This window comes from Halictus rubicundus, chromosome 1 (genome assembly GCF_050948215.1).
Source record: "Halictus rubicundus isolate RS-2024b chromosome 1, iyHalRubi1_principal, whole genome shotgun sequence".
In the NCBI taxonomy this organism is placed as follows: domain Eukaryota; kingdom Metazoa; phylum Arthropoda; class Insecta; order Hymenoptera; family Halictidae; genus Halictus; species Halictus rubicundus.
Window position 1 is genome coordinate 22,872,215 of NC_135149.1, and position 13,742 is coordinate 22,885,956.

Sequence of the window (13,742 nt, forward strand, 5' to 3'; positions counted from 1 at the left end):
AAATAATGTAATGTAAACATGATAAACATTACGAAAGTCGAGGAGCTACGTCAGAAATTGAATCATGTTTATAACGCGAAACAGAATATATATAATTCGAAGTATTTCAGCTCTTGCTTGTTCGATATATTGGGTTGTCCGAAAAGGTCGACATAAAAAATCATATTTAAAAGTTTTTCGCCGAAAAACGAAAGTTGCGTGAAAGATGAAGAAAGATTATGGAACAAAATGGCACTTATAATAATTCAATAAATGTATATCGAAATTTAAATGTACTGCGTTTGAGTTCCCTTAAAAATCGGCACGAACTTTCCGGACAACCCAATAGTAACGAAAATAAATACTTGAAAATATTCGGCGTAGTAATTGCAAAAGTGAAGAGCAGGTATAAAGAAACGAAAGGGTACAGGAAATTATACGGAAATATATCTTGATACTATACACATGTACAGTTTAAACATCATGGTAATAAATACAGAGTTCATCCGATAGTTTATACATATATTTCTATCTAAAGTTGATGACGATCTCGCATCGATCTCCCTTAACACGTAAAAATACTTTTTATTAAAATAGAAAAGATCAGTCGTTTTTCAGTCCGCACTTTCGAATGCATCATCGATCCACGATGTGCCGAAAGCAATCACTGGAAACAATAAATGAGTGCTTTATACAATCACATGGCCCGTACAGTCGGTCGCAATAACCTACACACACTCGAAATTTGAACATTAATTTGTTTATTAATTAAAATTATACAGATTCCGAAAAAATCAAGAATACTTGAAAATTGCTCAATTTATGATTAATTTAACGATACTAATTATAGCAACAAATTTTGCTAATATAAACACGTCTCTCTTGAGAATATATTCAACTTCACTGAACCTGTTCAATTTTAACTGAATCTTCAAACTTTTCTAAATATTCAAAATTTATCGGGTGGACGTACGTTTTGGCCACAGACTGTACGTACTGTCTTGTCACCATCGACAGTGTGATGCGAGACAATAAATGCTCTGTGATAATCACGTGTGGTAGGACCATACCCCGCTATCCTTCTATACATACTTCAATAAATAATACAATAACTATGGAAATGAATCTTTTTCTGGCAATCATATTTCTCGTGACCGACGACCGTGCAAAACGCAAACGAAACAACTTGAATTTCGTCCACAAACATTTAGGACAACAGAGGTCAAGACATTGCTGGCAGTTCGACGACTCGAGACTAGAGAATTCTTTACTTAAGTAATCCAAAGATGTATGTAAGATGTATGAAAGATGTATGTAAGATGTATGAAAGATGTATGTAAGATGTATGTCAGATGTGTGTATAATGTATGTAAGATGTATGTATATTGTAAGATTTTGGTAGTGTATCGAAACAGACACATTGTGATAATATGATCTAGTGGCGTGTGTGTAGGATAAATTCTCCTTTCGAATTAGGTTAACAATACGTTGTGTTATCGTGCAATTTAGTCGCGCATCGGCTTTGGTCACGTGGTCTCGGAGACTTTTCGAGATCGAATAACTTTTTTATGCTTTACTGGCTCTGCGGCACTGTCGTTGTCAGACATCGACGAATCCCTTAACGTTTTTCTACCACGTCCGACATTCTTTTCTTCGTTTTCAGACCCGACGGATTCCCTATTCGACTTTCGCCTCTGACGCTGGGGAATTTGATTTTGAACCTCCATCGCCTCGCGGAGATGCTTTCGTTTCGCTTCCCAAAGCATTTCTTGCCTTTGCGCTATTTCCGGATACCTATAAAAATGTATACGCTTTAAAATGTCCTTTAACATAAAAATAAAATCTCTTGCGATAAAATACCTGTCTATGAAGTCTTTAGTAGGTGGAATTGCTAATCGCCATCCTATTTTAGGTTCGTGAGACGCTAAGTTCATAAATATTTCATTAATTTCGTCAGGTGGTAATTTAACTACGGATGAAATTGTTTTTCTATCTAGATACTCGTGTTCCGTAAAGGATAATAACTGAAATTACAGATCTTCGTTAATTTAACTGGTACACACCATTTAGTATAGCTTACAATAACATTTTAGACAGTGTAATGATACTTACAATGTAATCCCTAGCCTTGCACATTAGATCGGCAGGAATGCCATTATGCGAGGATATACTGTCCTTGGGATATATTAGTTCGCTATTTACAACCCAATTACCTTGCACTAAAACAGCCACCTGTTGTAAGTATTTTAAGACAGCCGCTGTCTCTTGATCCGGAGACAAAATCGACCGTAACTGTACAAATGATATAACTTTGGCTGCAAAGAATTTATTAGAATCAGCATAAATCACTTTAATTAATTAATGCTAGAGGTCTGGGATTTCCGAGAATTTTCGAGAACCTGACCCAACCCAACAATTTTGAGTTCTCGGACACCTCTAATGAATATATATCTTAAGGTAATGCTAACCATCTTTCAGAAGAATTCTTATTTGATCCAGAAGTGGTAATGTCCTAATATAACTAAGGGATGTTGTACTATTAGACATATCTGTTCTCGAATATGGTTCTTCTTTCACTCTTGGCGCTAATAATTCTAAATATTGTTTATTCGTTAAATTTAATGTATTTACAGTTTCATCTGTTGCAGAGCAGAACATTTCCAAACGTGTCAGCTGAAAATAAAACATATACATATTACAAAATGACGATTTATTTTTAACTTAACGATACAACTAACTGGAGATCATATCAACCTCTGCTTGAGTACTATTTGCAGGAATATACTTTGTATGAATCCACCTCTCCTCCATGCTTTTTTGGGTGTGATGTTGGAAAGATTGCTCTTGCATTTTTTTCATGAACTCTGGTTTCTGTCTGGCAAATGTTACGTTTACTTGTTTCAGGCTTTCTTCTTCTTCTTCTAACTCTATAATATTTAAAATTATAGCCTTTAATGTAACTTATATTCATAATTATGTATTATAAATACCTTCTCCTATATTTTTGGCTTCGTCTCTGACACGTTTATCACTTTTATCGAGATAGTTGAACTGTGGACGCATTTGAACAACCCCCCTCAGAGGTGTCAAATGTAATTCACCATCTTGAAAAACACCAACTGCGTAATTAGAACAGTTCGGTAATGCTCTTGAAGACTGTAAGACTGTTTTGTCCATTAAATGACTACAACATGAATATAATAAATAACGTGAAGAAACCCTGTAGGAGAATTTGTTTTAATTTTATTTTGTTAAATACCTATCGAATGCTTTCTCATCTACGTCTTGATCACTCTTTGCATCACCGTCTGCGTTAATTGCAATCTGTTCACCTTTACTTTGGTCATAATTAACACTATGCGTATCTATTTCTACTTCTATCAGCACCTCCTGATTCTGTGGTTTGATCGAGGATTTTAAGACAGTTGCATTGTCATAGCCATCTTTAGCAGGTCGGATAGGATATTGGAAAATAAAGAGCTTGTCTGCAAGTGTTTTCGAGAGAAACACTGGAATCTAAAAAAATTTCACGTATTTCATTCTTTCTCTTCTACAGCATACACACGATTTTCGCCTATCTTCCTCTTTCTTTAATGTAATTGTCTAAAAGAAAAATATAGTCGAATAATAAATGAACTTTTTCACAAGGTTCATCCAAAACAGTACCTTGAGATATCTATCAATTATTAAATTACACGGTAATTAATCTATAATTATAAATTGAAAATTTATTTGTGTACCACAGAAATAAAACTCATTCGTTATACAAATGAAAAAATTTATTAAACATGATAAAATAAATCATAAAACAGTTCGAATACATAACCTTCAGCTACCACGTTTCATGAAACAATGTCAAATGTAAGAATGAAAGTGAAAATCGATTTACAAACCTCTTTAATCACCGGATCATTTACATTTTCCATGGTGTTAGCGTTAGACATTTAAACAATCTTTACTTTTCACTTATCACTCGAAACAATTCGAGTATATTTCGATGCAAACACTGATTTTTATACCACGTTTCTGAGATGGAGCGCTAGTAGATATGTATGTAGTACCAGATAATATGTATCTGCAGAGAGGTAATGTATCTGTATGTATGTATGCGCTAGATAGATAATACCATGATGACACATCTAGCAACTTCTTCTATATCATTATTTATTTAATATTGAATAATAATACACTTGCGTTAGCTGCGTAGTAATAATATGATTTTTATGTTTATTATTATTAGTCTATACTTTTTGCTCTAAATATCAGATAAACGTAATCACTGCTACCAATAGAAGTGAACATAACAAGTTATCGCTGTCAGCTAATTGTATTTATCACGGTGTATTATAAATTTGTATGATCTTGCAAGTTAATCGAATGGCTAAGCAGACAGTATTCGATCGAAAAACGATGTAAAAGTATATTTATAATTTACCATGTAAAAATTAAAGTTAAACATACATGTAGTATGTAACATTCTTGTGTGCATGTGCGTAAGTGATAAATTATAATTTAAGTAGGCGTATTAATAAAATATATTTCATCCGATTTGAAGAAAACGAAAGGAATTTGTGTAAGTGTAAATATAATATGTCAATTTTTCGTCGTGTAATTAAATTAAATAGTGTACATAACGCATTTTTATTACAGGAGAGTAAAGAGTTTTAAATAAATTAACAAAATGACATCAATGCTTGATCAGTACGAACAAGCATCTCAGCGATCAAAACAAATACATGCACCTCCAATTCGTCCTGACATTGTAAGACTTTTTATACATATAGTTTAGTCTTTTTATCCATATTTATAATGCAGTTGAAGCTCGATAATTAAAATCCTTTCAGTGATACAGGTTCTTTATTAACTACCTTACGGTTTATTAAATTTTGTAGAGTACAGCAGGATTTATCCAAATGAAACTACAAGACGATGGACCGATTTTTATAAAGCAGAAAGTTAATTTTCAGCCATCAGATAGTATTGTACACTTGGTTGTTAATAATAATATAACTGTTATTGCTATGGCTAATAATATGCTCTTGCGTATCGATATGAGAAATTCTAATATAGAAGGTAGTCATTTTTGTAACTTTAGCATGTACTATGCAAACCTGGTCGACTTATTAAATGAAATGATTATTTCAGAAATTAATATAGCAAAATATGCAGTGAATATGAAAATGTCAGGAATGTTTTTTGATCCTTTGGGAAATCATTTGCTAATTGCTTTGGTACCAAAGAATCCGAGTGCCAAAGATAGTCCACCATCTGAATTGTTTTATTTACATAAAAAAACTACAAAATTAAAACAGGTACAAAGTGTAATGGATAATAAAATTTATTCGATGCAATCGAATTTGCCAATGCAAAAGAAATTATATTCAACAATTTTTATCTAGGCAAGCAAGTTTAAAGGACACGAAATCACTGCTATCGGATGGAATTTCCAAAATACCTCTGAAACCACTACGGGTCCAATATTGTTAGGAACTTCTAAAGGTCTCATCTTTGAAACAGAAATTGGTTTAGATGGTGACAAAATATTTAATACAAGTTTGGAGCAATATTGGCGTCAGGTATAATGAAACATAACATTAATCTTCCAATTATATCATTATCAGTATACATTATTAGTCCACAATGATATTAGTACTTCCCTTATATCATTATTCATTATTTCTAAAGCTTCCTAACTACTTACCTCTTTACGGTGCTAAAGAGGTAGAAGGATTGGTGAGTTAGAAGTTACATATTTTGCATGACCGAAAATCTGTGCTAGCACCTATAATATCTTTTTGTTATAGTTATTCATTGATCGTCACTGCATTGTTCAGCTTATTAATATTATATTTCACCTCATGAAATCACAATGCATTTCTAAGTAAATAGTATATGATATTCTAGAGTCGATTTGTTTTTATTTTAGGTCTTTGATATAGGGGAGAGTAGTAAACCACCAATTACTGGCATAGAATTTCATAAAGTACCGAACACAGATAAATATGTGATTATTGTCACCACTCTAATGCGCATTTATCAATATATTGGAGAAGTACAAAATCCAGAAGAAAAACCTTTGTTACAGCAAGTTTTTAATAAATATTTAAATGTACAAGGTAAATCGTGGGTGCATCTACTTCAATTGTCATTTATGTTTGGAACAATTATAGAAGTAACATTTTTACAGAGAGCTTCAACGAAGTGATGAGTAGCTTGAATTATTCAAAAATGCAATTCTATTACTCTTCGATGGGAGCTCTACCAAAGTCATTTGGTTGGTTAACTGAAACTGGTATATTGTATGCACAGGTAAAAATGATTATATCATTTTGTGCAATATGATGCGAAATTTACAAATATGTACTTTAAAGTAATGTGAATGTCTTCAGATCGATCCGACTGTAGATCCAAAAGATATGTTACAAAATCAACAAATGATAACGTGCCCCGAAACAAGTCTTATAGGAAGCAATATCTCGCAAGTTGCATCTCCACCGCTTTCGTTTGTACTAACAGAATTTCATGCGTTGTTACTTTATACAGATCGCGTTAAAGGCATATCACTTTTGAATCAGGAATTAATATTCGAAGATATTTATAATGACGTATGTATAGTAAATAAGAATTACGATAGTTTATGTTCACAATTAAAGTTATGTAATTAAGATGTCTTAATTTTCGAAGGCTCTTGGAAAATTAGTTAATATCACTAAAGATCATGTAACTCGTTCTATATGGGCTTATAGCGAAAAGGCAGTATTTAAATACAAAGTGAATAAAGAAGATAGAAATGTTTGGCAGGTAAATGTTTATACTTTCATTAAATTATACACATTTTTACTGTTCTTAATAACATTGTTTGAATTTTTTATAGATATACGTTGACAAAGGTGAATTTGAGCTAGCTAAACAATATTGTAAAGATAATCCAGCTCACATAGATCAAGTATTGGTAAAACAAGCAGAAATGCTTTTTAAAAATAAAGAGTATGTTAAATTTGATATACTAGTGATTAGGATGTGAAACCATAAATTAAATTAAATACGGTTTTACAGATACGAAAAGAGTGCTCTCATCTCTGCAGATACTCATTCGTCGTTCGAAGTAATATCGCTGAAGTTTCTTCAAGAGTGGCAAATAGAGGCATTAAAAACATTTCTCAAGAAGGTACTGCATTCATTATTCCAAATTCTTCGTGTTCGAAATAAATGAAATAATTTTATTTTGAATGTACAGAAACTAGAAAAATTGAAAACACAAGACAAAACACAAATAACTATGATTGTTGTGTGGGTGGTTGAATTGTTTATGAACCAAATGGCGGTATTACGGAGTAGCAATAAGCCATACTTAAATGATCCACAGTACTTGGAACTTCAGAAGCAATTTGATAGCTTCCTTGCTATACCCAAAGTTGAGGTACAAGTGAATACCAAATTGTTTCATTAAACAAAATATTATTTCTCTACGTACGTAATTCTTATTTCAGGAATGCGTAAAAAGAAATCGCAGTACGATATACGATTTAATGGCAAGCCACGGCGACAAAGAAAATCTCATCCGTTTAACTATAATGCATTGTAATTACGAGGAAGTGATACGTCAGCACTTATATAAAAACAATTATTTAGAAGCGCTTGAGGTTTTAAAGAGTCAAAATAACAAGGATCTTTTTTATCAATTCTCTGGCATTTTCTTACAAGAATTGCCACGTCCTGCGGTAACTGCTTTGATATCGCAAGGATTCTCGTTAAAGCCGTCTAAACTCCTGCCAGCTTTAGTCTCTTGTAATAGCGACGAGAAACATGTGAGCAACAATTTGTATTTCTTTGATTATTTCTATGGTTTAGAGCTCTAATACCTAATCAATGTTTGGTGTCCTAGGCGAAAGAAATAATGAGGTATTTGGAATTTTGTGTATACAAATTAGGTTGCCAGGAACAGGCAATCCACAATTTCTTATTGTCGTTGTATGCTCGTTATAAAAAGGATGAAGTTATGCGATACATCAGTTCTCAAGGTAAATTAATTACTTTTAAAAATTATACTTTACAATTATTTCAAGGCTCGGGACAGCTTTCGATGTATTGTGACTGAAGCACACACAGTTGTACCTGTTCGGCTTGTTATTGTTTCTGAGTGAGTTTATGGGCCCCTTAAAGTTGTCCGGCAGACCATAAAGTCTTCAAAAGAAGAAGAGGGGATAGAAATTTTCTTATTGTGAAAAAAACATCCTCGTCTTATATTGTAGAAAACTGTAATATTTAATCTAAATATTTCACTTGTTTGTAGGGCAAGATATCAACATGGTGCATTACGATGTTCACTATGCATTACGTTTATGTCAAGAAGTTGGCTTAACCGAAGCTTGCGTACAATTGTCCGCGTTGCTCGGACTCTGGACAACAGCAGTAGATTTAGCTTTGACAATAAGCGTTGATCTTGCTAAACAAATAGCAGCCATGCCCACCGACCACGACGATGAATTAAGGAAAAAGTTATGGTTGAAAATCGGTAATTGAGAAAAATATAAATTATGAAATACTTTCGTTAATACCTACTCACATTCATTTTAATTTCAGCTGAACATGTGGTTCGAGAGAAAGACGATATACAAGAAGCAATGAAATTTTTACGACATTGTGATATAGTCAGAATAGAAGACATACTACCATTCTTCTCGGACTTTGTTACCATAGATCATTTCAAAGAAGCTATCTGTAATTCGTTACAGGTGAAATAAAATTAGCTTTCATGTATTATTGCTTTCTCAATTCGTTTGAAATTATTATTATATATTTTAATTGTAATTAACAGGAATATAATCAACATATCCAAGATTTGAAGGAAGAAATGCAAGAAGCAACGAAAGCCGCCGAACTTATTAGGAAAGACATACAGGAGTTTAGAACAAGGTAATCAGATAAAAGATGATATACGTATAGTATTTAATATCGTGATATAATGAAATATTTTTTTAGGTGTACATTTGTGTATGTGAAGGACACATGTAACACTTGTGATGTACAGCTACTATCGCGGCCCTTTTATGTATTTCCATGTGGGCATAGATTTCATAGTGATTGCCTCGTAGCTGCACTGACACCTATGTTGTCGATGGATCAACGAACAAAGTTAGCCGATCTTCAACGACAACTACTTATTGCACATTCGAATAGACCAGAAGATACTACATCGGTTGGCTCAGTATCCTTATCAAGAAAAGATCGAATCAAGGCTGACATCGACGAATTAGTGGCCTCCGAGTGTTTATATTGTGGAGAACTTATGATAGAGTGAGCTATTCTAATATTTCATTTTTTTTTGTATAAGATAAGTATTAATTTTTACATTTTTTATAAAAAAAATTTATATTATAGATCTATAGACAAACCATTCATCGAAGAGGAAGACTATGAAAGAGTAATGAAGGAATGGGCATAAATAATACAGACAATATATTTGTAAAATATTCGAACAAATAATCATTCATTTTGTATGCTATAATTATATATCAAAATTACCGTTTGTAACAAATAGAATGTGTATCATACGGTTTTCAACGTGATAACTATTTATTTTGTATGTATTATTATTTGTAAATGCAAAAATAAAACACTAAAGTAACTTAAAGCCATAGAAAATATCGATTTCACAATTCTGTTCATGCATGTATAAATTCGTATAAGTATAACATGCTTTAAACAATTTCAATCAGTTCTGAACACATTGTGTCCATCAATGATTTAGTTCAGCCCCAATGTTAATTCAGCTTCCTTATTTCGTTTGCTCACGGCTTTGCTACCGTATACGTAATATCGCAATGGTTTCTTTGTCCATTCTTCTCCATACCTCTCTATACCTATCCTGGGGCACTTTACAACGTTGATTTCCATATTCACGTTGTCGTTCTCGATCCACAAACCTTTCCAAGAACACATCGAGTATTTACTATGTTTTTTATGAAGTTGAAAGGCCATGCAGAGCTTTGATGGGCCATTGCATAATTCATGTGTTTTTAAATCTTTCAAAGGCTTTTTAGGCACACCCGATGTTCCCTTTGATGTACGTTGACTAACCATGCATTCAATACCTTGTAGGGGTTCAACAGCCCTTATCAAAACAGCACATCCCTCACCTAAAATCTTACCAGTAGACTTTTATGTGGTAGGATGCAATACACGGAAAATAAATGTTGTTAAATATTATAGGCATGCTCCTCAGATTTAACATCTCTCTCTGTTACACTAGAACTTCCTAACACATAATATCGCCATGCTTTTAGGGCACCATGTTCTGAATCATTGTTAGGATGTGTTGCCACAACGGTAGTAAACTTTATATAAGGATCATATTCTATCCATAAATTCTCAGACTTATAAATTTTCTGTTCATTAAAACTATCTTCGTCAATATCAAAAGCAGCACAAATCTTGGCTGGACTATTACAAAGCTCATAATGTTTGATAGATTTAACATTCGCTATGATTTTCTTTTCTTTTCCATTCTCTTCGAATTGCATGTTTCTAAGCAGTTCCATGTAATCAAGGCCAAGCATTGGTTCCACCGCTTTAATTTGTACATATGCACCTGACTCTGAATATTTTAAATGTTATACCAGATGCGTTTTGTTAAAGCTTGTGTTAGCTACTTAGAATTATAATGGCTTCTCTTTAAAATCAATTATAAAGAGTGACAATAGGAACCTCAATCAACTAGTACCTTTCTCAGTATCCAACGTAATTGTTTCTTACAATTTATATTTCATTTACACTCACCTTGACTAGATATATTGAAGCAATGGTACATGCCGTAAGTCATGTATACATAGATAGTTCCTGGTGGCATGTACATTGGCATATTACGGGGAGTAACTTTTTTCTGATACGTGTGCGAAGCTTTGTCTATCACACCTAAGTAACCCTCTGTTTCAACAATTCTACCTTTCAGAATGGTCCCATTCTCTAAACAACGAACCAATACTTTCCCTAAATATAAAACCAATAGTTGTATTTGTTAATAGTAGTAGAAGTTAACACTAGCATGTATTTTCATTAATTTACCTAATAAATTTTGAGCTAATTCTTCACAAGGAGAATCATAAAATGAGAATGGAAGCCTATTAAAACATATTTCTTTTTCCCAGTTAGTCGATGGGGGATCTTCTAACTGTTTTAATTCCTCAGTCATCATTTTTAAATCTACTACAGCTCTAGGCTTATTCTTTGGAGGAGGTGCATTTGGTTTGAGTTCTATATTCTTTTCTTTATTGCCTATATAAATGAATGATAAACATGTAAGTATATCAGGTCTTGAACAGAATTTGCTATAAATTAACTTACGATTTTTCAATGTTTTTAAATTAAGTTTACTTTTTTGTTTGGGCTCAGCATTCATAGCATCTTCTAAAGGAGGATCAATGGGATCCCTGATACTATGAACCAATTTATTTTCGCTTTTTGATATATTGTTAAATTTCTGATTTTTTAAATTCTTAGCTTGTACTATTAGGTGATGTTGATTGTCCTAATAAAAACAATATATACTTTTATGATAAAAACTATAAGTTATCGTTCATTTTATCATACGTAGGATTGGTGAATAAATAAATAAACGCATTAAAAAATTAAAATAAGAAAGAATAAATGCGAAAAGATATTCCTTTAATTTTTAGATTATTTCTGAAAACGATTAAAATGTTTAAAATATAAAACAGCGCGGGATAAACGAACCTCTAAGTTCGCTTCAATTTCATTTTTATTGGAATCATCTTTGGCTTCTTCTTTCCCGGTTTTTACTTTCGAGCTGGCCCTCGTTCTCTTCATTGATGAACCACAAAACAGAAATCGATTCTCTGTGAAATTGTTTAACTTTTGTTGAATAACTGTCTCTAGAACAATCATTAAATAATATTGGTTCATAATATTGAAGCGGGTTAGAGAACTAAAGTGAAGTTCCTCATGAGATACAAACGTCAAAAATCAATGTTGCCACTACAATAGCGATCGAGATGACCAGATAATCTTTACTGATGTCTCTGTAACGGTCAGACAATTTGAAAGCTGTTCACGAAAAGAGCACTCCGAATTCTTGTATTTTGTTGAATGGTAAGATAAATACTTGCATTTTTTGCATAGGAATGAGCCGAGCTTATAGTTAATTGGTTAATACGTACGATGTTTTAGTAATCCACGATTGACGAGGGTTTTTAGACTGTATTTTGCATAGACCAACATCTATAATTCCGGGAGGATGTCAGGTACCCCAGAAATTTTAATTTATTCTTATTAATTCTGGTATAGATAGTTCATTAAATTGTTATACCTTGATATTATGGCAGTAAAGACGTAGTTTTGGCTGCGTTTAGCTATGACAAATATTGTTTCATACGCGAGCAGTATCATAGACATCGTTGTTTGTTTTTTTTGTACCTCAGTTTCATTGCATTTGTTATAATTAGAATGCCGATCTTTACGCAAAAATAGAAATGTTCTGTCTCAATTGCAAGACACAGGAGCAAGATAAAAATGTCTTTCTTTTTTTTAATAACTTTAATAGGCTTAATAATGTATTGATGTTCTTATACTTTTTTTATCGTTTTACTGTCATAAATTGAACGTTTATAAATGCATTTCTGTTATAAATGCATAGAATCCATAGTCTAGAAATGACGATTAAAATTCGAATTATGTTAATGGCTTTTGGCCGTTACGTTCTCGTAAGAATATGTTAGTCAATAATCTTCACGTTTGTTATTTCAGGTAAAAATGAATGGTAATGTTTGTTAACTTATGAATAGGTATTCGTTGAAATATTAATCCTAAGATAATAGAGCGATGTGAGAACATGACAATTATTAGGTAAGGTTGTGTTTGGCAATATGGCCGGAAACCGTAACGTAGTGAGTCAAGAAACCATTCAAAGGATTCGAATTAGCATTAGGCTTGTTAGAATAACCGCGGCCGGTCAATTTGACCGCACGAGATAATATTGTATTTAAATAACTCTTCTATTTCAATAGCTCTTCTGCACCTAAACAATCAGTATAAAAGAAAGGCTATTCTCAATGTGGCATGGCCAACTCAAAATAAATGAGCAGTCTTATTGAATGAGACGCTATCAAGTTACGCACGTGCCTAGTTGATAATACTGTTTCATGGCAAATGCATCCAAACCGCAAAGATGGACGATACAGTACAATTTTGTTCAGGGCAGTATTCATCGCAGTATTTTTTATATGATTGAAATTATATATAAAAATAAATTTGTATCGTCATTTTATGGAAGCCGTTCATCTACTAATTCATTCAGCAACAAATTGACTATTATGTACGTTTAATCATATTAACAATAACTTTTTTTAAGGACCGGTCAGTTCGACCGCGCACTGTAGGAATAGATATATAAGAAGTGTCGGTAGGTTTAGTGTTAATGAGTTTGTGAGAAAGAATCACGAACATTTTTCGAAAGTTTATGAAAAAGTTAGTTAGAAATGGGAAAAAGTCATAATACGTAATAAAAAACAGAGGAGAAAACGACATTATTTATGGGACGACCTAATATTTACTGCTGCTTATATATTTTTTTTTAATTAAGATGTTATTTCTTAAACGAAATCGTCGGAAGCAAACGATTATGTGCGCACACGAACAACTTAGCTTGTCTAAGGCTAAATCTTCAACCAGGTTACCACATCGGGGAAGAAACACGAAGAACAAGTTCTTTGCTCTGATTTTTATCATGCTATCGCTCGCTGGGTATT

General features: G+C 32.8%; 3 protein-coding genes across 6 annotated transcripts; 1 reads left to right on the forward strand and 2 right to left on the reverse strand.

Moving 5' to 3' along the window:
* Positions 1 to 488: 488 nt before the first annotated feature.
* Positions 489 to 4,056, reverse strand: Polr3e (RNA polymerase III subunit E). Its single transcript, XM_076794693.1, has 8 exons — positions 3,873 to 4,056; positions 3,239 to 3,495; positions 2,970 to 3,163; positions 2,734 to 2,906; positions 2,448 to 2,652; positions 2,092 to 2,294; positions 1,840 to 2,003; positions 489 to 1,773 (listed from the first exon to the last, which is right to left on the reverse strand). Exons 1-8 carry the CDS (start codon positions 3,921 to 3,923, stop codon positions 1,506 to 1,508), a joined length of 1,515 nt encoding a protein of 504 aa, XP_076650808.1. The 5' UTR covers positions 3,924 to 4,056; the 3' UTR covers positions 489 to 1,505.
* A 190-nt stretch (positions 4,057 to 4,246) lies between these two features.
* Positions 4,247 to 9,613, forward strand: Dor (vacuolar protein sorting-associated protein 18 dor). 2 transcript variants are annotated; one of them, XM_076794672.1, is made up of 20 exons: positions 4,247 to 4,552; positions 4,630 to 4,741; positions 4,872 to 5,052; positions 5,125 to 5,291; positions 5,379 to 5,555; positions 5,665 to 5,712; positions 5,906 to 6,095; positions 6,167 to 6,288; positions 6,369 to 6,584; positions 6,664 to 6,780; positions 6,854 to 6,966; positions 7,036 to 7,147; positions 7,217 to 7,399; positions 7,470 to 7,787; positions 7,865 to 8,000; positions 8,273 to 8,494; positions 8,563 to 8,714; positions 8,798 to 8,895; positions 8,962 to 9,276; positions 9,361 to 9,613. In XM_076794672.1, the coding sequence occupies exons 2-20, from the start codon at positions 4,661 to 4,663 to the stop codon at positions 9,422 to 9,424; spliced, it is 3,012 nt and encodes a 1,003-aa protein (XP_076650787.1). In that variant the 5' UTR covers positions 4,247 to 4,552; positions 4,630 to 4,660; the 3' UTR covers positions 9,425 to 9,613. The 2 variants fall into 2 exon arrangements, with proteins under 2 accessions (XP_076650787.1, XP_076650793.1); XM_076794678.1 differs by lacking the exon at positions 5,665 to 5,712 and having other exon boundaries at positions 4,252 to 4,552.
* Positions 9,614 to 9,726: 113 nt separating this feature from the next.
* Positions 9,727 to 11,928, reverse strand: LOC143357959 (putative 3-methyladenine DNA glycosylase). 3 transcript variants are annotated; one of them, XM_076794717.1, is made up of 5 exons: positions 11,713 to 11,928; positions 11,323 to 11,506; positions 11,044 to 11,253; positions 10,759 to 10,968; positions 9,727 to 10,118 (listed from the first exon to the last, which is right to left on the reverse strand). In XM_076794717.1, exons 1-5 carry the CDS (start codon positions 11,899 to 11,901, stop codon positions 9,727 to 9,729), a joined length of 1,185 nt encoding a protein of 394 aa, XP_076650832.1. In that variant the 5' UTR covers positions 11,902 to 11,928. The 3 variants fall into 3 exon arrangements, with proteins under 3 accessions (XP_076650832.1, XP_076650841.1, XP_076650821.1); XM_076794726.1 differs by having other exon boundaries at positions 10,034 to 10,576; positions 11,353 to 11,506; XM_076794706.1 differs by having other exon boundaries at positions 10,034 to 10,576.
* Between the last annotated feature and the right edge of the window lie 1,814 nt (positions 11,929 to 13,742).

Excerpts from the sequence above, each read along its gene's own strand:
- Polr3e (XM_076794693.1), bottom strand. The coding sequence starts at position 3,923 with ATGTCTAACGCTAACACCATGGAAAATGTAAATGATCCGGTGATTAAA. Across the intron at positions 3,164-3,238 it reads GATGAGAAAGCATTCGATAG|TCATTTAATGGACAAAACAG; the intron begins GTATTTAACAAA and ends TTCATGTTGTAG. Across the intron at positions 2,004-2,091 it reads GCAAGGCTAGGGATTACATT|TTATTATCCTTTACGGAACA; the intron begins GTAAGTATCATT and ends CTGTAATTTCAG.
- Dor (XM_076794672.1), top strand. The coding sequence starts at position 4,661 with ATGACATCAATGCTTGATCAGTACGAACAAGCATCTCAGCGATCAAAA. Across the intron at positions 6,096-6,166 it reads TAAATATTTAAATGTACAAG|AGAGCTTCAACGAAGTGATG; the intron begins GTAAATCGTGGG and ends ACATTTTTACAG. Across the intron at positions 7,788-7,864 it reads GTAATAGCGACGAGAAACAT|GCGAAAGAAATAATGAGGTA; the intron begins GTGAGCAACAAT and ends TTGGTGTCCTAG.
- LOC143357959 (XM_076794706.1), bottom strand. The coding sequence starts at position 11,901 with ATGAACCAATATTATTTAATGATTGTTCTAGAGACAGTTATTCAACAA. Across the intron at positions 11,507-11,712 it reads AAATTGAAGCGAACTTAGAG|GACAATCAACATCACCTAAT; the intron begins GTTCGTTTATCC and ends TGTTTTTATTAG. Across the intron at positions 11,254-11,322 it reads TTTAAAAACATTGAAAAATC|GCAATAAAGAAAAGAATATA; the intron begins GTAAGTTAATTT and ends TCATTTATATAG.